This window comes from Cinclus cinclus, chromosome 15 (genome assembly GCF_963662255.1).
Source record: "Cinclus cinclus chromosome 15, bCinCin1.1, whole genome shotgun sequence".
In the NCBI taxonomy this organism is placed as follows: Eukaryota; Metazoa; Chordata; class Aves; order Passeriformes; family Cinclidae; genus Cinclus; species Cinclus cinclus.
In genome coordinates, this window is record NC_085060.1 from 8,051,571 (window position 1) to 8,072,765 (window position 21,195).

The following is a 21,195-nucleotide window of genomic DNA, read 5'->3' on the forward strand; positions in this document are numbered from 1 at the left end:
TTACAGTCGTTTGGGACACTCAGCACAATAAATTTTTCCATTATGGCAAACAAAACGCTTGTTGGCCAGACCACGGGCACACTTTGTGCATTTGAAACAGTAATCGTGCCAGGATTCATCTTCGTAGTTAACCACACTGGTTCCTCTTCCAAATCCTGCTAGGAGAGAACACAATTATAGGACGGCGGTAGTAGCTTTGCCTTGGCTGGGTTATCCCACCAAACAGCACAGCCTGCTCCTGCTGCCCCAGTGCTTCCCTAGGCTTGCAGGCCACAGGGGGTGCCTGAAACACCGAAGTGGCAGCTCAGGCATGGTTTTGTTGCATCTTCTGATGTTTCTTGGAGAAACAAGTATCTTAGCGTAAGGCTTGCCTGGCTTGTCTCTGCAATGACCTTTTTTCCTTGGCTCCTTTCTCCAGCAAACAGTCGAGGAGAGATGTGGAGCAAGAGCAGGTTGGGCTAAACACTTCTGGGCTCAGATCCATGCTCTAAAGTGCAGGATGGAAGGTGAGCCTCATGGGATTGGCAGGACAGTGCCCACATTTCAGGGCTGAGCTCTAATCCAGTGAATTGTAAATGTAAAATACATATTTTTATTGTGGGGTACAAAGGGTACAAATGTTGCTTTGGGACAATAAAACACCACTCTTTTTAGACTTAACATGGCTGGGAACAGTTCTGGCTGGGGGAGTTTTGAAGGAGGTAAATTTGAGACATGCAGAAGCTGAAGGGCTCAGTTACGAGCTCAGCCTCCATCCAGCACAAGCACGTGGCTCAGAGTCAGATCACATGTGAAATGCTGGGATTGGGCTTGGGTTACCAGACCTGCTTCTGATGTTACCCATCCCTGGGCTCCCTGTCTTTGGGGGATCACTGTCCTGACCTTCAGCACCCCGTGTCCTCGAGCTGCATTTAACCCAACATACCTGTAATGGGATTCTTGCATCCAGCACACTTCTTGGCAACACACTCCTTGTAGCATTCAACACAGTAAAACTGATCCTCCACAGCTGTGAAGCGCTTCCCACCCAGTTGCTTCTTGCAGTTGGAGCAAATGAAACACTCAGAATGCCAAGGCTGTTCCTGGTAAGTGAGGCCTCCAGAAGTGATGGGCTGGGAGAAAAAGAGCAGAGGTGTGGTTTAGAATCAGCAGGGGAAAGAGAGGTGACACAGGCATGGGGTATAGGGTAGGAAAGCTTTGTCATGGAGAGGACTTACCAAAGTTTGCATCAACATTTAATTGCACAGTGCACTTGAGTCCCTCAAACGTGAAATCCCACATACCTGGCACTTTAATAATTCTCTTAACTGCAGTAACTGAAGTTCTAGTAATTCTGGTAACACTAATCAGTGAACAGCTACTGTTTCAGTTCTTGAATATTCAGTACCATTACAGAGCTTATAAACTATCCCCAAGTGCAAGACTGGTATCACTTGTTTTCTGCAGTGTTGCCATCAGCTAACCCAACCACCCCAGCCCCGATCCTGCAATGCACAGGAACCACTGGCTCTCCCAGTCATTCCACCAGCTGCTGGCACCAGTATCTCAGGGGGAGAACATCAACACTGGTACAGCTTCAGCATGGTCTGCCTGCAGGTTCACTTTCCCAGCTCCCAAAAGGCACACAAGGGCTGGTTCTGGAAGCTGCCTCTGCAGAGGAAAAGGACTTACATTCTTGCACTTAGCACAGGTTTTGGCAAACTTGTGCTCATGGCAGGAGACGCAGTAGAATTCATCACCCTTGGGGAAGAAGCTCCCAGATCCAATCACTTGCTTGCACTGGCTGCAGGTGAAGCAGTCCTTGTGCCAGACCATCTTCTTGTACTCAACATTTTGGTCTCCTACAACAGATAAAAATAACTTGTCCTGTGAGATTTCAGGCCTGTAGCAAACCCTTGCCCCTGAGCAGTGTAACCTCTGTGGGCAAGACCTGTCCATAGCTGCACCCAGGATTCCACTGGAATGCAGACAAGGGATGAGCTGGTAATTTCTGTATCTGATTTTAGCCAGGCCCTGCTAGATTTTCTTAAAATAGTTATCAGATCAGCTGCCTGAGCCTTTTAGGACCTCGATTTACCGAGCAAAGTTTTTGGTAGAAGTGGTTTGAGACTAACAAAAGGGTAAATTATCCACGTGAGGGTTAACTACAAAGCAGCATTTCAATGCCTGAATAAAATGGACAGGTGAGAGCAACAGTCAAAATTTACTATTGTGAGGTGCTCCTGACACTGTAACACCCAAACCCCTAACTAAAACCTCCACGGCCTGATAAACCAGCCTGGTTGTGCCCTAGAGCAGAACGTGGCCCTCAGCCCCCTGTCACTGGCACAGTACCTGCAATAATGGGCTTGAAGCAGCCCTTACACCTGGGTGCATCCTCAGCAGCTGTGCAGTTGCTGCACCAAACCTTGTTGTTCTCCCTCAGCATGAAGGGCTCGTTGACCAGGGATGTGTAGCACTTGAAGCAGCGGAAGCAGTTGTCGTGCCAGTAGCGGTTCTTGAAATGCAGCTCCTGGAATGAGCAGAAAGGAAGGGAGAGAGGAGTGAGAAGCTTTTCTCTCCCCTTGAGCAGCCCTATAGCCAAGCTCCGGTCTCACCACCCCGGGCAGGAAAGGATGGATCTGTTGTTCCTAAGTTTGTCTGATTCAGTGGATAGGGCTACAGTTGCTCTTCAAGACTTAAGGGAAGGACATTTAACCAAACTTACTAACACAAACTTTCACTTTGCACTTTCAGGGGGGCAGAAGATGCTTCAAACCAACAGCTTGGAGATTTGAAGTTCTGCAAGTGTGGGTTTCTCAGGTTCTTATAGTTCTTCTAGTTCAGGTGTACATTGTTATTGTCATTAATGTTTATCTGGCCCTGAAGGTATATGCTAATGACTTCAGTAATATCATATTTCTATCCATAAGCAACAAACCAATTTCCAGTTTTCATGGAGATCAGAATAGTTTCAACCAGCAGGCTTGCAGATATTTGCAAGTCCTGCAGTTTGTGTTTCTTCATGTCCTGCCTGGTGTTATGGTGTCTGAACATCAGAGATACTATTATAAATTAACATAAGGGAAAAAACCCAGCAGAACCATCTTGCCATCCAATTGTTTTCTATATAAACATTATAGATATGAAAGAACTCTTAATTTCCATCATGAAGCAATAAGCATCTGCAAACTGACAAAAATCAGTGCTTTGCCCAGTAGATGAGTTTTGCAGGTCCCATGCAGGCTGGCTTCCCACAGTTCTCTCTCCAGGGCAATTCAGCATTTGCAGCAGTTCATGTGGCTGAATCTGGACCCTGAAATGAGAACCTGTGCCAAAGCAGCCATCATGAGCATCCCTGTGCACGCCCCAGCACCATTTTTTCCCAATGAGCACACGGCTGGCAGCCAGAGGACTCCCAAAGAGCCACTCTTCCACAGGAGCTCAGAGCAAACAGAAGGGTGATCAGCATCTGCCTCTCCTCATCACCGAGCTGCTCAGCACTGACCTTGGAGTCGGCCCCAATGGGTTTCTTGCACTCGGTGCAGGTGTTGGCACAGAACTTCTCGAAGCACTTGACGCAGCAGTGCCTCCCCTCCTTCTGCACGTACTTCTTGCCCTGCAGCGGGTCGCGGCAGTAGTGGCAGTCGAAGCGCTCCGACATGGTGCCCACGGTGTAGCTGCCAGGCCCTGCAAGAGCACAGTGGCTGAGGGGACAGCACTGGGGCCCTGAAAGCTGCTCCAGCTTCCTGGGGCTGGGCAGATCAGTAGGAGAAACGTGGCTCAGGAGTAAGCATGTAGTGGTGGTGGTATCACACTTCTCTGGGGCTCCTTGATGGAGCAAGCAGCTCCAATTGAGAAGTCTCAAACCAGACTTTTCCCCATCCCATTGTTAAGTGGAAGGATGGTAGACTGGTTTATTTATGTACTGCACGTTAAGCAAGGGTAATGACGCCCAATCACTCCCTGGGAGCCCCTTAGTTCATTACCACAGGTCTCAGTGAGGTCCTGGCTGAGGCACTGCATCACTTGTGTGCAGAAATCACCAACAAACATGAGCAGAGTGGAGTTGTTTCCATGTTTCCAGCCTGAACCTTCAGCAGCTGTAGCCTTCCATGGCCTTTTGTGTTGGATATTTGTGCAGCTTCCAGCTGCCTCTTTTCACCAGGCTTTCACATATCAAATCGTAAAGGGAAAAAAAATATCCAAGAAGAAATCTGCCTCCATGGAGAGCAGTTCACACTATCAAGGCTCTGCCAAAGTCTGATGTTCCACCATGGCCAGGGAGCTGTCAGTGGGTGTAGGGAATCTTTACTGGAGGATTTTCCACTTTGGCTCACACTTTGTCCCCAGACACCCATCCCTTCCTGCACTCCCAGTCTCCTGCTAATGGCTCCCTCCATTCCATGCACACTTCCTCAGCAGAAGCCACCAACACTCTTGCAAGGAGGCTACAAGGGCTCAGGGAATCCTGGACTGGTTTGGGTTTGAAGGAACCATAAAGATCATCTTGTTCCAAAACCCCCACTATGGACAGGGGTCCCAGCCACTACATCAGGTTGCTTAAAGTCCCATCCAACCTGGCCTGGAGCATTTCCAGGGAGGAACATAAGAGTTACAGAAGTCCATGGAGTGCCACAGAGGCAGCTCCATCCCTGCCTCTGCCACTTGTGCCCCTGGAGTCCCAGCACTGCAGAGCCCATTTCCCAGCACACAGGGACACAGCCTTGAACCTTCTGCATCATCATCAACCAGATGAGAAATGTGGCTGTGGTCTGACAGCAGGGACTGCCAAGAGGAAATGTCCTCTCTTCCTGATAGAGCAGCAGCATCAGCACAGAGCAAGGAAGGGATAGGACAGAGTCAGGCCATACAAATTGCTGGTGCCTCCATCATGTGGCCTCACCTTGGACCACCCCACCCACCCACCCTGGAGCCTGTTCCTCACAGAGCTCAGTGTTACAACAGTGCTTATTCCAGCTGTGCTGCTCCAAGCCCAGCACAATGTGCCTTTATAAACCAAACCAGTAGGGGTTTTGGGGTGCAGAGAGAGTGTGTCACTCCTGGCTGTGCCCTCACAACAAAGCAGGGTCAGTGGGATTCTGTTGGGCTCACCCTTGTCTGCAGGATGCTCTTGGTCTGCCCTGTTATGGGCCTGTTCACAGGATTTTCATGAACACTTCCCCACCCCAGTAATTCCAGATATACAGTCATCTGTAGGGCCCATCCTCACCAGACCACTGCAGCACACCAGGAACAGCCCCACACTGCTGAGAGGACTTTGCCATCACAACAAAGCATCTGCCTCATCTGCTCCCAGGAAGAGTGGGACTCACATCTTGCAGGCTTTAAAATCCAGGAGTCATCACACTGTCTCCTCTCAGTAACACAGGGCCAGAACAAGCTGAAGGATTTATATTTCAGAAAACAGGACAGAGAGCCCTAAAGAAAAGTATCACAAGGGGAGCTGCAGCAGAAGTGGAGGCTTTATTCACACCCTTTTCCTTCCCCTAAAACTGACAGAGGCAGGCTGGAGGCCAAGCTGGTAGGAATTGTATTTTGTGAGGGGACCAAGGTGTGGAAATATTCCTTGGCAAGGCCAGGGGACATGGTGCTGACAGCTACAACTAGGGCTTTGAGGTACCTGTTCAAATGAAACACATAAACAGCTGGGAAACATGGAAACTGTGTGAGCCCCCACCAATTCTGCAGAGCTCTAGCAAGCAGGTGGGCTTTATTTGGAAGAAATGCAATTGCAGAGTCCAGGACAAATGGTATTGAAACGTCCCCGATCTCAGGTTTAGGGTTGTTTTCAACCTGAACACATAATCTTGAAAGTATGGCTCAGGGAGCAACATAACCCCGTGTTCCCATGTAACACATCATGTGCTAATGTGAGACACGTTTATCACAGCAGCTCTGGAGCTCCACAGGCAAATTAACAGTAGGGCTGGCAGCCCCCAGACTGGGCTGTGCATGCAGCTCCTGCCTGCCTCGTGCATCACACACATCAGAAACCTTTCTCGTGCACAGGCAGGGGCATGAATTTGCTTCCAGCTTTTCCAGAGGCTTCCTGCCCTCAGTGCTATCATTCCTGAATTCCTGATCTAGAGCCAGGAAAGGCACATCTGTCCCCTTGCCTGCAATGAAGATGCAGTGGTGGCATTGCCCCTGCAAATGTGCTGGCTGCTCATGGCTCTGCTCACCTGTGCCACGTCTAGAGCCTACATCAGCCAGACCATGTCCCACAGAAGCAGGACCAGCCCACCCAGGGTATGGTGCACAAGAGCCCTGAAAGCCACCAGTGTGTGGCAGATGGAGCCTCAGGCCAGTAGCTGCTGTGTTGGGACCACCAGATTATTTTCCCCAAATGGAGCAAACATCTGCGGACACTTTAGGGTTCAGCTTCATTTCGTATCCTACAGCTGCTCCCCTCAGGAGTCCTGTCCTCTCTCATGGAAGGTAAACAGAGCAGATATTTATTTTGCTCTGTATAAAAATAAATGTCTAAAATAAAAATAATTTTCTAAAACCTGCATGGCACCAGGTCATGGGCTTGGACTTGTTTATCTCTGTAATAACCTGTTCACCCTCCTGCTGCACCAGGTCCCCACACCATAACTTTGCAGAGATTCCAGGTATATTAACCCTGGCCTGTCTTTACTGTCTGAAACGTAGGCAAGTTATGAAACTAAAGGTATGCTGAGTATATGGGAGAATCATTATTTCCTCAGGGTCTTTATTTAGTGCCCTCATCATCACTTCCCATATGAGCAGTGCAGTAGCTGCTGAGCACAGGGTAGGGATTCACACCAGGGGTACAATAGTGCTACAGCAACCAAAAATCAGGGAAAGCACTCAGCAAACTACCACTAAAACCCAGAGCACTGAACCTCTGTGGTTCTTTTCACACTGCTGTGCTTAAAGTGAGAGCAGTGCGTGCAGATATTCTAGCTTGGAAGTCACTTAAGCACATGTTTCTGTGGCTGTACCTTTACACCAGACTATGGCATGTCTGAGGTGACAGCCTGGTCAAATGTCTCTTGTTTAACCCCAGGAGAATCACATACCCTGAGGACATGCACTGATCCAAGCTCCATGTCAGCTTGACACTGAGGCCCACAGAATGGGATTTAGAAAGCAGAGGAAAAGTATGGATAGGCTGGAACTATTCCCCCTCCCAGGCATGTGCAGAGGATTGTTCTGTTGGAGAGAAACAGGTGGAAGCAGCAAGCACAGGCAGCTGGGGAGAAGGGTGAATGAAGAATGTGCCATCCTTAAATAGCCTAGAGGACCCTCAATAAGACAGAAAGAAAAATACAGTTGTACTTCCAGAAACTAATCTCACTCTAAGCAAGGAATCCCTATCCCACCAGCACTGGCAGGGTGTTCTCTAAATGTAGCTCCCTGATGGATTTGGCTACAGCTGGAGGGCAGAAAGCCAGGCCAGTGTCCTTCTCAGATATCAGGGTGTTTGGCACAAAGACCCACTGGAATACAACCCTAACACTTACCTGACCACAGAGGTGCCAGTTTGCCACTTGTCCCCTGAAAGCATCTTCTACTTGGCAAAAACAGCCCTTGGACAGCCACACCTTCCATCCTTCAGAGACCTCAGACTCTCAGGCCCCAGAGGCTTCCCTGCACCTCAAGTGGTATCAGCACCAAGCAGGCACAAGGCTCACTGAGGGTCACATCTACACCCTGCTGCATGGCCAGCTTTGGGATGGAAAAGGTACAGACCTAAGAAGTGCCACCCCACAAAAGCTGCTGCATCCACACAACTCCTGCCTCCCCCTGAGCTCCTTCCATCACCCTGGGTTGGTTCATCCCAGTTCAGCCAAAAATCCAAAGCAGCATCAGAGTGGTTTGCACAATAAATGGAACCAAAGCATTCAGGGAAGGGAGCTGAAGCACAGCTGATAAGCAAAGCACTTAGCACAGGCTATGTGTTAATGTCTCTGGGGAATATGTTTAAATGTGATAAACCACCAAGGAAGAACTTGAAGTGTAGTCTGTAAACACAACCAGAGAAACTGTACTTACACTTAACAGATTATTCTGCCACTTAAGAAAGAAGGTGAGGTTGGAGTTTTAACCCTCTGTCCTACACACAGTTGCATATGGAAGAAAAAGAGCTTTTTGACTCTCCATTAGCTTTCTTTTTTTCTCAGCAGACTGAGTACACAGCCCCACACTGCCAGGCACTGGCTACACCTGCCTGTTTCAGATCAGTCCTGGCAGCCCTGGTCTGTCACCTGAATTACTATTCTCAGCATTCCTCTATGCAATGTCGCATGGTTTGCTATAAATACCTGGGAAACCCTTAAAAGAAGGGTTCTGTTAATCCCAAATGCAAAGTGACACTCAGGACTGAATTGGCACAAACATTTGCAAAGCCCAAGGAAAGACAGAAAAGAAATCTCCTGTAGGTCGTTTTTGCTGGGGGGGGGTGAGAATACCAGAGCTGTGCTGTTCCATTGCCAGGCTGGGGCATGTACGAGTCTCATACTCTATAATTCAAAAATTAATCTGTTGATAAAATGAAAGCTTCTTTATTTAGAGCAAGAACAGCTCCAAGTTCCTCAGGCGGTTGCCAAAAACATTCCCTACGGTGCTATTGCCACCATTGAGCACATCCCAGTCATTACTAAATCTTCACAGTTCCCCAGGGAAGTAGGGACATGCTGTTTATTAAAAATCACTGGCCCAGCCCCACAAACACTTCCCCAGGGATTGCTTTGGCACTCAGTGCAGAGCTCAGTAAAGGCTAACAAGACATCACTGCCTCAAGTAAGGCTGAGCACTTTAGGCAGAGTTTAAGCAACAAAGTCCAAACCTTCCAAAACAAAACAAATCCTGTTCAGTAACTAACTCTGTGGCTGCATTAATTTTGTCCTTTGAGACTCCCCTATTATGTTCCCAGCTAAGCACTGGTCTGCCCCACCTCAGCAGCTGGATGCCCTTCTCACACCCAGGTGCTCCCAGGTGCCACAATGAGATTTCCTCCTGCTCTGGAAAATTCAGCCCCACCCTAAGCAGGCACTGTGATACCCCCACAGCTGCCCTGGGGTTCCCAGTGGTCTGCAGGATCAGACACCATGCTGTGACTGTTTGGCAGCAGCATTCCAACCTCAGCATCTGCTCAGAACACCCTGCAGCATTCATATTACAGCACAACATCAAGTCTGTGAGTTCTTCCCCCAGGGGACATCCCCTGTGGAAGATAAGATAAAAATTATATAGCTGGGAGTGTAATGGAAGGATGCTTCAGCATTGGTCAGTCTTGTGGGCTGAAGTTAAACATCTTCTTACATCAAATGACACCACAGCAGTCAGATTTTACTCACAATGATGGCCTGCATAACATGTATGTGCATGTATGTTATAGCAAATCCTGAGCAGTTACATCCTGTGCAAGCAGCCTCACGTGTGTGCCTTGTCCTGGGAAGTTGAACAGGAAGCTGAGCAGCAAACTGAGCCTTTTCTCCCCAGTTCTGGGGAGGCTCTATGTTCCCAAGTCTCACGAGCTCCCCTGGCTCCTGGTGTGCAGCAGCTCGGTTTGAGGAGCTGTGCCCTGAACTGACACCTTCTCCCCATCACCCACAGCCACATCAGGCACATCCACCCTCAGGGCTGTGCCTCACCAAGAGATGCAATGGCACTGCCACTGTACTGTGGTGTAGGGCTGTGAATATGTCCTGGACATGCAGAAAAACAGCTTCTAAGAGTGAGATAGGCTTTCAAAAATCCTAAAGAGCTTCTGATTGTCTTCAGCTGCAGGGCTAGAGGAATGATTCAGGATGGGAAAGCACGGCAGAGCTGCATGCCATGGTGTCATGTAAAATATATCTCAAGATTCCTGTCAGTGTTAATGGAAAAATTAACATTTTCCTATCACTGGTAAGGGTCAGCCCATCTGAACTAAAAGACAAACAAGAGAAGAGGGACTAACCACAAACTTCCCACCAGAGCAGAGCAAACTATCTGGGTTTACACACTGGTCTCCCCTCTGCTCTGGGTTTCTCTGCTCACTGCAATTAACTTACAGCAAGGAGGAGCACTGTCCCCCATTTTCACCAAGTCTTGCTCAAATAGCAGCTGAGTCCCAGCCTTCCCACAGCAGAAGATACAAAAACATTTATCATCCAATGCATTTTACAAAATAAACGAGGCCACCACCACCACTGTGCTCCAGCACCAGTCTCCCACAATAGTTATCAGCCCATTTGCCATCAGGAGTTACAGCTGCAGATTTCTGAGGTTTAAGTCTGCATTCAAAGTTATTTCTCTGGCACAGGAGCCTTTTAGCAAAACCTTCCTCCCCATTTTCCAGGTATACTCCCACAACACGTGGCAGCACATCCACTTTACCTGTGTGCCTGTGGAAAGCCATGGTCAGCAGCCCAAAGTCACCAGCAGCCCCTCAGGTAATGGAGTTCACAGTCTCCAGGCTGATAAGGAGCTGCCCCATTTGATAACATACATTTAAACGGAGCCTATTAATATGGACAGGACTCCTACCAGATGTCCATTCCCCTCCCCAGAGATCACAACCTTAATCCCCCTTGGAAATTCTTACCATTTTAGGTGATCTGAGGGAGAAGAATAGGATCCTGAGACCTCTAGGTCTCTGCAGGCAACAGTCAAATACCTGCCCAGCTACTCAGCACCCAAATTAGTCCCAAAGGCAGAATGAACTCATGAACTTGACCCCATGCTGGTAGTATTTGGCCTTGGCTTTAGAGTGAGATTGTGTCTCGTATCAGTCCTGAGCTAAATTACAGACCCAACATTAATGCTGCTCTGACATGGCAGAAGGGAAGAGCTGGATCATAGCCCTGTGGGGGCCAGAGGGGCTGCAGCCCCAGGAGCCAGCAAAGGGCTGTCTTCTGGCCCAGAAAGGATGTGGTTGAACCCCAGGGGACTCAGCTGACAGCCCACAGAAGTACCAGCACATCCATTCATGGTTGTGTTGGATTTGCTCTCAACATGGAGGCCACACTGAAGTTTCACTGCCAGTAACACTGGTCCTTCCCCAGCTTCTTCCTTAAAGAAGCTCTCAGCATTAACTGCTCAAAGAGAGAAAATCCCTGAAGAGCAGCACTCAGAAAGGTGGGTGTCATGATATGGGGCTTCTCTAGCATCTGGCATGGCTTTAGAGGCACTGGCTCATGCCTCTGTCTTCTTGACTCAGGTGTCCACAGAGCTCTCAGGAAGATCCCAGCTCCATGGCTCCAGCTGACCTGTTTCCACCCAAATCACAGCAGGAAGGGAGGGAATCTGGCTCGTGGTCACTGCTGTGGGGACCCCCAGGTTGCAGCAGCCCTGCACTCCCTCTGGATTATGCAACTGCTGCTGGCCACGCTCAGGGCTGGGGGCCAGGGACGCCCAGCTGCTAATCCTGCCTCCCCACTGACGCACTGCACGGCCGTGGGAAAGTCACTGAACCTCCCTGACAGCCACTGGGAAGAGCCAATGTTTATCATTCCTTCCAGGGAGCCCTTCGTGGTGGTGTCTGGCCTCTGAAGAGCAACCCTGCTAGAGCCAGGAACATCTCTGCTTCCTGCTTGCGGAGGTCCATGGAACTCCTCAGACACGTGCACAGTCTCCAGCCTCAGTGCTGGGCTTGGTGAGCCCCTGAGCCTTCACAGCCATCTTAGCCCCCCTAGACATCATGTGCACAAGCTCAGCATCTCACCAGCATCCTGACATCTCCACGTTCCCAACACGGCCTGGAAAAGGCCACTCTTGACAGCATGCCATTCCAAAGGAGCACAGCATGGATCCACTGGTACAGCAGATTGAGGCTGGGAAGCATGCTAAAATACAAATGCACCGAAACACTTTGGCAAGGAAAAACCCAATGTTATTCTGCCCCAGCTCATCTATAAATTCCAGCAAATTGTTTGCATAATTCAGATGGCAACAGGAACCCTAACAACTGGTATTTTCCTGTTCTAATCTTGCTGTGCGCAATGTAATATTTACAGACATGAGTTCATTTTTGGCAATGCACTTAGAGTTTGCACCATTAACCAACCTCATTCCTTTCTAGCTCCCTGCACAAAGCTCTGGCACCCTCCCACCCAGCTGTCATTTCCTACTTTCCCTAGGATGCCCAGGTATTTTCATCAGAAGCCTTTGCTCCCATCCCGGGTGATGGAGCAGGGTCTCTGGTGCCAGCGGCTGCCACGCCCCGACTGGAGGTGGCTGCAATCAGCAGCAATTTGGCAGCTGCAGAGGGGTGTGGAGAGCAGGGATGGACACTCGGACGTCACAACATTTCATGTGCACAAACACACGTGTGTCCACAGCACGAGGAGAGGAGAGGAGAGGAGAGGAGAGGAGAGGAGAGGAGAGGAGAGGAGAGGAGAGGAGAGGAGAGGAGAGGAGAGGAGAGGAGAGGAGAGGAGAGGAGAGGAGAGGAGAGGAGAGGAGAGGAGAGGAGAGGAGAGGAGAGGAGAGGAGAGGAGAGGAGAGGAGAGGAGAGGAGAGGAGAGGAGAGTTTGGCCAAGAAGTAGGAGGAAGACCCAGACCTGCAGATGCCTGTGGAGCTGCCTGGCATGACTCACACTGCAAAGACCCTGCTGATCCCCCAGAGCTGACTTGAATTAAAAGGCCATTTTGTTTGAATCTCTGGCCTCCTGGTCCAGCAGCAGAAATGGAAAGACCCTACTGCTGCTCTTGTTTTTTTGCCTGGTTTTAGGCAGGTAACTTAGGACAATTTCCCTTTCCTTCCCAAGCCCTCCCTCACCCCCTCAAGCCAAGGTGATTAAACACAGTGGTGGTGCAGGTGTAGCACAAGCACCAAGGAGAGACCTCAATGCCCTGTGCAACGTATCAAGGAGCAGACACCTCCAGGAAAGAGAGGGTGCCCCAGAATGGAGCTGTGCCAGCCTTGCCTGAGCCCTTGTCTGTGCACCAGGCACCCACAGGTCCCAGAGGGAGGAGTGCTACAAATACAGAAGTGAGTGCACAGCAGGGCATAACAGGTTTGGGGTGTCATGTTTTTAATATTAAACCTGTCCTGTAGGTTTTCCAGGGAGCTGCCCTGGACACACTGATCCCACCCAGCTGCAGAGCAGCACGGCTGGGGCATAGTGTCATCCACTCGGATAAACAAATGATTCACGATGTGATTTCCAGAGTATTTTCTTGCCCTAAGAATCCTGCCAGAAAAGGTCTGGGTCTCTCAGCTTGCTCACACATCCTGCTGTCATTCAACAGGCAGGAACTCCTAAAGAGAGCTGTTCTAAGCCAGGCATTGATGAACTATTAGTCACCATCATCAAAGAAAGCAGCAGTAAATACCAGCAGCAGAGCACCTGTGCACCTCCTGAAGTAATGCTGTGCCTCCTGCTTCCATACGTGCTGCTGGCAATGCACAGTGCACCTGAACAGAAGACCACACTGCCATCCACCAGGCTCCCCAGAAAATGAAAGTCCCACATTGCTCCCTACCCTTCCTGTCCTGAGGGCAGATCATTTCTTTTTTTTAATTTTATTTTATATGTCTCAGGTTGCATGCATGTGTCTTCCCACAGCAGAGCACTTCTGCTCAACAGATGTCAGCTACAAACTTCCTTGGCTCCTCTGAGGCAGAAATAAAACAATTTTCAAAAAACTTTTCTTTGCTTGTTTTAGTATAAACACAAAGTTTACAGGAAGACCACCATTTAGAGAGTTGGGTTTGAGAGGAGAAGGGATACAGATACAGCTCTCTCCAAAGAAAAGATCTTTGCAGTTCTAGGTGATAGATTAGAGAGATGTAAGGGGCGGCAGTCCCCAGTGCCACAGAAATGCTGGACAGGTTTGGCACAAGGACTGACCCTGGGGGCTGATCCAGCTCTCCCAATATTCAGTATCCAACATGTTTTCTGCTCCCAGCATTGGCAGCAGGCACTGCAGAGCAGTGTTTGTGGATCAAATCCAGCATTTGTGGATCAAATCCAGTGTTTTTGGTCATCTGGGGAAGACTGTCAGGGGATGATGGCCCCTGGTCCCCCTAGCCAGAGACCCTGCATGGCAGAATCACACCTGAACCAGAATGGGAATTTTCCACCTAGTCCTTTCAAAACTGGACAGTTTATCTTTGAAGTATCCCAGAAATGCTCTAGAAGTCTCAAATACAGCTCTGTGTACAAGATGTGCCTTGGCACCCCTGAATGACCCCACAGGCACTCACAGGAACACAAGGCAGAGACAGCTGGGATGTGCCCACATCCAGAGCAAAACCAGCAAGGACCTCACTGCAGTGACAGGGGAATGAGCACCCCGGGCACCAGGGGAGCTCCTGGTGTTCTCAGGGAGCCAGCTCAGAGGGACAGTAGAGAAGGAAAGTGGCAAGATGTGCAAAGGCACCATTCTTCCATGCTGAGCTCCAGCTCACAGTGGGGAGCTGAGCCTTTCAGTGCCAAGGGAAGATTTTTGGATCACCTGTAAAGGTGGGGGTAGAGGAACTGGGAATAGATTTATAAGGAAGCTGATGCAGGGTGTGCAACACTCAGGAGCTCAAATATAGTGTGAGTAGAAACAAAAGGCAGATAAGAAGACAGGATAAGAAGAGGAGGAAGAAAAGGGATAAAGATGCAGTAATAGGAAGGAAAAGTCAAGAGATAACAGAGCTGGAAATAAAGGCACCTGAAAAAAAGCAAAACCAGGAAGAGATACAAACCAAATCTTTCCCATCTGCCTCCATCCACAGGCTGGACTGTTTCCAGGACTATTCCCATGGCAGCTCCAAATTTATTTCCCTGCTGCCATCTGCTCTGTGGCTCCCCTCCACACACGCTCCCGACTGGCACTTCTTCCCATCACCTGTTGCTGACATGGCAGACCTCTCACTGCTGCGGAGAGCCAAGTGACACTGAGGCCTGGGGGGAGTGGCTGTGCATAAATCAGGAGCTGCTTTGTAGTCCCAAAGATTTGTCCAGCTCCTGCTCCCCATCCTGGCTATGGCAGAGTGGTGGGATGCAGGCCTCAAACAGCCCCATGGCAGCCTCAGGCTGCAGAGAAGACTGGGGAGAGGAGAGGCTGCAGCAGGTGCTGGGCAGAGCTGCTTTTGAATGAACTCCAAAATAAAGTCAATTTCCTCCTGTCCCTGCTCCTCCTTCTTGCATTACAGGTAAGATGCCAAGGCTGTATCTCCCAGCACCAAGGATGCTGAGTGCCTGCTGCAGTCCCAACAGTGAGATTTAGACGTCAGTACAAACCCAAAAAGTGACAGCCCCAAAAGGATGAAGATTTTTTTAAGTCTCTTAGAAAGACAGATGTCTTAGTCTTTAAATGCACTTGCTGAAACGTGAGCCGTGTTTCTCTTCCCAGCTCTGTGTCCCATGTCGTGCTGCTGTGAGTGTGCAGGCAGTGCACTGGGAGGCTCAGCAGGCTGCCCACGACCCCCTTCATGAAATGCAAGATGAGGACCACAGGTGTGAACATGCCCATGAAGGTCATACAACCCTAAGGGGAGACAAAAACTTCCTCTACTCCTCTTGGGAGACAAGTCCACGTGTAGTGCCAAGATCAGTCTGATGATTCAGAAGCCTCATAAGAGGACTAGGCCCATAATTGGGCTAAAAATACTGCATTGACCTCTTCCTCCCCCCCAGCCCCACAACTGGGTGATGCACAGACCCAGCCAGCAGTGCTGTGATGACTCTCAGCCACTTCTGCCAGGTGATGTGTCCTGGGAGGAGCCATGGGGCCAACAAGCTGCACCACAACTCAGTTATTCCCCAGTTTATTACCCCAAAGCTTCACACTGAGGGCACTGGAGCACATTAGGGCCATTTTGGACAATTTTAGGTCTTCCTTTGTTCAAGTTTAGTTGCACTCATGGGCAGGGAGAATTACCAATGGAGCCAAATGTGAGGCAAATATTTGCCAGGCACAGCTTTCTCCTCATGGCATAGCCCTGGGCTTCAGAGCTGAGAAAAGTAACTCAAGTCTCTGTCAAATAAATACCACAGTGATCCAGCCAGGCAGCACAACAGTCTTTCCCAGGATAGATGAGGTGTGAGGAACAGGCACAGCAATAAAATCCTGCCATACCCACACAATAAATGCTCGTGTCAGGGCTTTACCAAGTAGTGAGTGAGCCATCACTGAAATAGTATTTCACAGTGTCCATCAGGCTCTCTGCACTTGTAATAGCTCCCAGTTCCTTCTCACAGGCACAGCAGCTGGCTGGGCAATGCTCTGCCTCAGTGAGGTTAAACAGCTCACTGTGGAGCTCATGGAAGGAAGTTCAGCTACTAGTTTGCTTCACTGCTTGAAAGCTGGGTCATTCCTTGGAAATCTACCCACTAGGAGTTCGCAGTTAGCTGCTACCCAGACATCAGCTACAACACACACACTCTCCAGCATCCCCCTGACACCTTCCTGTGCTCATCCAACAGGACCTGGCAGCAAGGAAGACTCACAAGGTGGGTGCTGCAGGCTGTGCTCAAGTTTTTCCTCCAAAGCCTGGGAATGCTTTCCATGGGATGTTTTCTAACAAAATACCATGCTCCCAGGAAGCTGCTGGGCAGATGGTTCTGCAGACCTCCATCCTCTGCCCACACAAAACAGTGGCCAAACCAAATCCCCAAACCAGCAGTGCTCTGTGGCACCAAGGAGCCTTGGTATTTCCCCTTAAATATCTTAATTATCAGGAGAGAAGAAAGAGCTGTTTGTGGATGGACTGTGATTCTAGCAAAACATTCTCCAGAAATTCAGCACGTGACAGACACTGAGGAGAGAAAACTTCAGCTCAAGTGGTCAGAGAAGGGCAAAGCAAAAGCCTTCAGAAAGGGCTGCCTGGCCAAGGGTGAAGACAGGCTACTCTTTGATGAGGACGTGCCCTTCCAAGCATTGGCATGCCAGTTGGGAAGATTCCCTGGCATCCAGCACACCATCAAAGCACTGCCTGAACTTGGCACAGGCCACAGGGCCATGCCCTCAGCACCGATTTAGAGCTGGCAGAGCCAGCACTGGCACATGCTTTTAGCAGGAGAAGCAGCCCAATACCCTGGGCAGGACAGTTGCCTCGAGCAAGATTAACATTTGGCTGTCTGCACCCTCAGTTGTCAGCCAGAGCTGGTGGCTGAAAGGACCAAATCACCCTTGTTATGTGGCCATTTTAAAAATAACCTTTCCCAAAGCCCCACAGTACATAGCCCCGTGTCTGTCTCAGCTCCAGGAGCTGAAGGGGATCAGCTTGCAGGGTTGAGGGGTATTTTTGGGCACCCTGACTAATTGTCAGGACATATGCTGAGCATTCTTTACAAGGAAAAACAAAGCTGCAAAGTCTCCTCCAGCGAGGCCTAAGGGGTTAGATTAGTCTCAAGAGTTATTTTCATAAACCTATGCTTTAGGAAGTTTTGATTTAACCTCCAGCTTCAGATAAGTGAAGTTTAAAATGGAAAAAGAAGTCAACTTCCTTGCACCCCAACACTCACCACAAAGGCTGTGCCAGATTGCAGCAACAAGGGCAGGAAAAGTGGAAACTCCTCACCTTGGAGTGGTTTCAGATTCACAAGTGCTTCTTTGGCACCACACTGAGTATTTTGCCAGTTTTGTCCCTCTTCCTCCCTCCACTCTCAGGAGCAAGAGCTCCCGGCTCAGAGGCTCTAGACTTGAAGTCCTGCAGCCCAACGTGAAGGTGATTCTCACATCTCCTGAGAGGACCAGAGATCAGCCACTTCTTGCAAGTTTATTCACCATTAAAAAGACTGTTCTAAAAGCAGCCTGTTTTGAGTGGGTTTCTTGGTTGCAGTTTCCTGCTGCTTCTTTCACCAACCTGAGCACCTCAGCAGCACTTCACTCACATGCCAGTTTAAGGCAGCACTCATCCAGTTCAATTTCTCTACGCTTACTAAAACAGCAAATAAAGCACCTGTGTGCAACATCTCCACAACACCCTGAGACACACAGGCCAGAGCAGCCCATGTTTCCCCACCACTCTGCTCTCCCTTTCAAGCCCAGAAGGTCTCTGGGATGCTTTAAGCCTCACTGCTGTCTCAGTCCATGCTGTTGGCCCATGGACTTGTGCTTTCCCCTTTCTCTGGCATATATCAAAGCTTGCTCTTCTCATTCACAAACACACATATCTCAAGATGACAAGAGCTCTCTGAAGTATCCACCATTGCTCTCTGTACATTTTTCCCCTGAGCTGCAGAGCAATTTCCACTGAGGATAAGTGTTGTCAATTCAATTTCTAATAATGGCATTAAAATGTATGAGCCATTTCTCTGGAGTCAGGGATAATATTTTCAAAGTGCCTCTGTGATACAGGAACGTAAATCTCATTTTTCATAAAGTGATAAGGATCCTGAGTCTCTCTTGAAATACGTCAGATGAGAGCTGGGCAAGGACTACACAGGAAAGCTTTACCTGTGGGTTTGGTTAGAAAACACAGATTCAAATGTTTAAAAAAGAGGAACAAGTATCTTTAAATCTTTCATCAGGGTTAGGTTTCAATTTCAGCCAAAATAACAGAGTCCCAGCCCAGAATGGTTTTCAGGGCCCTGCCCTGGTTTGTGGTATCCCAGCTGAGTGTCATTATCTGCAGGATAGAGACCGTTTTGGAGAGGGAAGCAGGGAATTCTCCTCCCCAGCATATTCCCACTCTAGTTTTTTTGGTAACCTAGCAAAATTTGTGTTCCTCTTGTGTCTTGGAAATGTTAAGATCAGTTCATTAATACTTTGTAAGAGACAGCTTGGGCCAAAGGAAGTGGGGAGGGGAGGTTACTGAAACTGCTAAATTTAATTCCTTCATCCCCCTCCTCCTCCAGGCCAGGGCATCCAGAGCCAAGGGAAGATCTCTCCTATCCTGTGCTCCTCCCAGGGTCTTACAGCAGCTCTGCATGGTGCAGCATTTCTACCAGTGCTTGGAGCAATGAGCAAAGTCTGTCTGTGGGTACATCCATTAAACACAAACTTTGGAATAAGAAAAGTGAGATATTTAGAAGAATGTTTGATTTTAAACAGAAATAAACCAACTGGAGTTGGTAAAAGCCCTTGTGTATTTGATTAAGCCATCCCCTGCTCTGGGACTAGATTCAGGCCATAAAAGTATTTTGTTTTAATTTTCAAGTAGCAGAGAGACAATAAATTCAAAGACAATGAGGAACACAGTCTGCAAAGAGAAACAGCCCTTCTCAATACAACCACTGCAAGCTCTGCAGCTAGTGCCCACATCCAGCTGTTAGAGGATGTGCTCCATGTGACAGAAAAGCAGTGCTAATTGCACACAAATGCCAGAGAAAACTGTCAAAAAGCTAAAGCAGATGTGAAACAGTGGTTTGCTTTCTTTTAAAACCAGCTTGTGCAGCTGCATTTCATGAGAGTCCTCAAGCGCCGCATCGCTCTGGGAATGCTGCGGGACAATGGGGAAAGGGGGAAGTTTCTAAATCATGGAGGGCTCTTCCTGCAAGGACCCTGCTGTCCCTTTGGTAAAATTATACCCCTTGAGACAGATTCTCAGCTGTGCTAGAAAGAAGCGTAGGTAGAAGCCTTGTCTGCTTTGTGCCAGTGCTGAGCAAGGTTAGGCTTGGTCCTGGATCTGCAAAGAATGGATTCAGTCACCCAGAGACAGCCACAAGGCAAACACACCTTGACACCAAGGTGAAACACTTGGGGAGGACACAGGGAAGACCTGCAGGGATGCCTGTCCTGCTCCCAAATGTGCTGCACCCCACAGAAAAGAGGTGACACAAAGAAATTTCAGACACTGCATGCAAACAATTCACACCAGAAAAGCAGTGTCTCATCTCCAAAGATGCTGAAAGCAGAAGATAAAATGCTCCACGTGGCATTTATTTTAAAGTTTTTTAGCATCCTGCCCAGCTCAGCTATGGGAAGTTTGGGGTCACAGTGGCTGGGGCACAGGGCTGTGCTGTGCAGCAGGGTCACCTGGACTCAACCCCAACCACTGGGACAGCCCAGGCACACCAGAGCACTGCCCACCTTGCAGCTGTAAAAGATGAACTTGTGTCTGTCTCACACACATCTCACTCAGCTGTAATCCTTTCAAATGCTAGACTGCTCCAAGAGCAAGACTTTCCTGAAGCCTCTCCCTGAAGCTGATGGCTGAATGCACTGGTGGACTGAGAGCTGCCCATGATGCTGAGGAGCTTGGTCACATCACCAAAACATTGCCTGCATGGCTCCAGAAAGGAGGTGGAAAAAATCCACCCACAGCCCTGGAAGGGTCTTGCAAGAAGATATAATTTACAGATCTCTCATGATTGTAAAATTATAACAAAAGACTTCCAAAATACAAAATACCCCTGCTGAAACCAATCTCTTTTGATAAATGCAACCTCCATCCCATGTTTCAGAAAGCTATGAAGTTAATCCAAAGAAAGAATCATGTTTTTTAATCATGTGAGTAGGTTCACAGATCACTTTTCGAGGGCTCAGGTTTTGTTTGCATTTGTGCTGTTGATAATTGTTCCCTGTTTTCATTCATTAGTAATTATGTCTTAAAATATTTTCTAAAATCTGTCAGTGGGCCTCTGATGCTCATGCAATGCTCATGCATTGCTTCATCAAGACAGCTGATGATGTTCTCATGTATTTCTACACAACTTCATGCGTTTGATAATTCAGCAATGGGGAGCAAAACCCAAGCAGAGACCACTGCCACAGCTTTGTCAGCCTCCCCCTGCAGCTGCAGAGGGACAGGCAGTACTCCCTCCTACACATAGAGCTTTTAGTAAAAAGTTGTTCTTCTTCAGAAAACGCGAGTGCGTTGAATGAAGTGCATTGGAACCGTCTCTGTTCCAGCAGGGAAAGGTGCAGGACGATAGAAGAGCCCTTCCTGGAGTGCCAGGAGTGCAGCACAGCCTCCTTATCCTGCCTTTCTCAGGCACAGCTGGTGCTCCACGAGAGCCCCCTCCAACCCCAGTCTCCATCATCTCAGAAATGACATCTCTGCTCCCACTGTGCCCTGGCAGGAGGTGACTCCAAAAGTCCAGTCCTGACCTGCTTAAACTGGGGACGCTTCAGGGCAAAATAATGCCAGAGGCCAAATTTTCCATCTCCTGCCCCAGGTATATTGCAGAAGAGGGTGAGGTTTTTCCAAGCTCTTGTTCCAGCCCCTGGAGCAGCAGCAGGGGAGAGGCTTGGCCTGTCAGTGCTCCTGTTCCACCAGCTGCTTAGAGCCAAACCTTACCTACAAGTCAAGTATCTCTGTATCCCCACAATCCTTTCGCAGGGAGAATTTTCCAG

The 21,195-nt window shown here is 49.0% G+C and overlaps 1 protein-coding gene across 3 annotated transcripts; it reads right to left on the reverse strand.

The window, feature by feature from the left end:
- On the reverse strand, positions 1 to 10,655 carry FHL1 (four and a half LIM domains 1). Of its 3 annotated transcripts, none has more exons than XM_062502813.1 (6): positions 10,634 to 10,655; positions 3,488 to 3,669; positions 2,335 to 2,512; positions 1,672 to 1,841; positions 926 to 1,112; positions 1 to 155 (listed from the first exon to the last, which is right to left on the reverse strand). In XM_062502813.1, exons 2-6 carry the CDS (start codon positions 3,641 to 3,643, stop codon positions 1 to 3), a joined length of 846 nt encoding a protein of 281 aa, XP_062358797.1. In that variant the 5' UTR covers positions 3,644 to 3,669; positions 10,634 to 10,655. The 3 variants fall into 3 exon arrangements, with proteins under 3 accessions (XP_062358797.1, XP_062358796.1, XP_062358795.1); XM_062502812.1 differs by lacking the exon at positions 10,634 to 10,655 and adding an exon at positions 10,354 to 10,375; XM_062502811.1 differs by lacking the exon at positions 10,634 to 10,655 and adding an exon at positions 10,354 to 10,375 and having other exon boundaries at positions 1 to 158.
- Positions 10,656 to 21,195: the final 10,540 nt, after the last annotated feature.

What these genes read in the sequence shown, in the direction of transcription:
- FHL1 (XM_062502811.1), bottom strand. Translation starts at nt 10,375, where the DNA reads ATGGCTTTCCACAGGCACACAG. An exon ending in CCATTGGGGCCGACTCCAAG is followed by an intron (nt 2,513 to 3,487) that starts GTCAGTGCTGAG and finishes TGCTCATTCCAG; the next exon opens with GAGCTGCATTTCAAGAACCG. An exon ending in ATGCAAGAATCCCATTACAG is followed by an intron (nt 159 to 925) that starts GTATGTTGGGTT and finishes GTTCTCTCCTAG; the next exon opens with CAGGATTTGGAAGAGGAACC.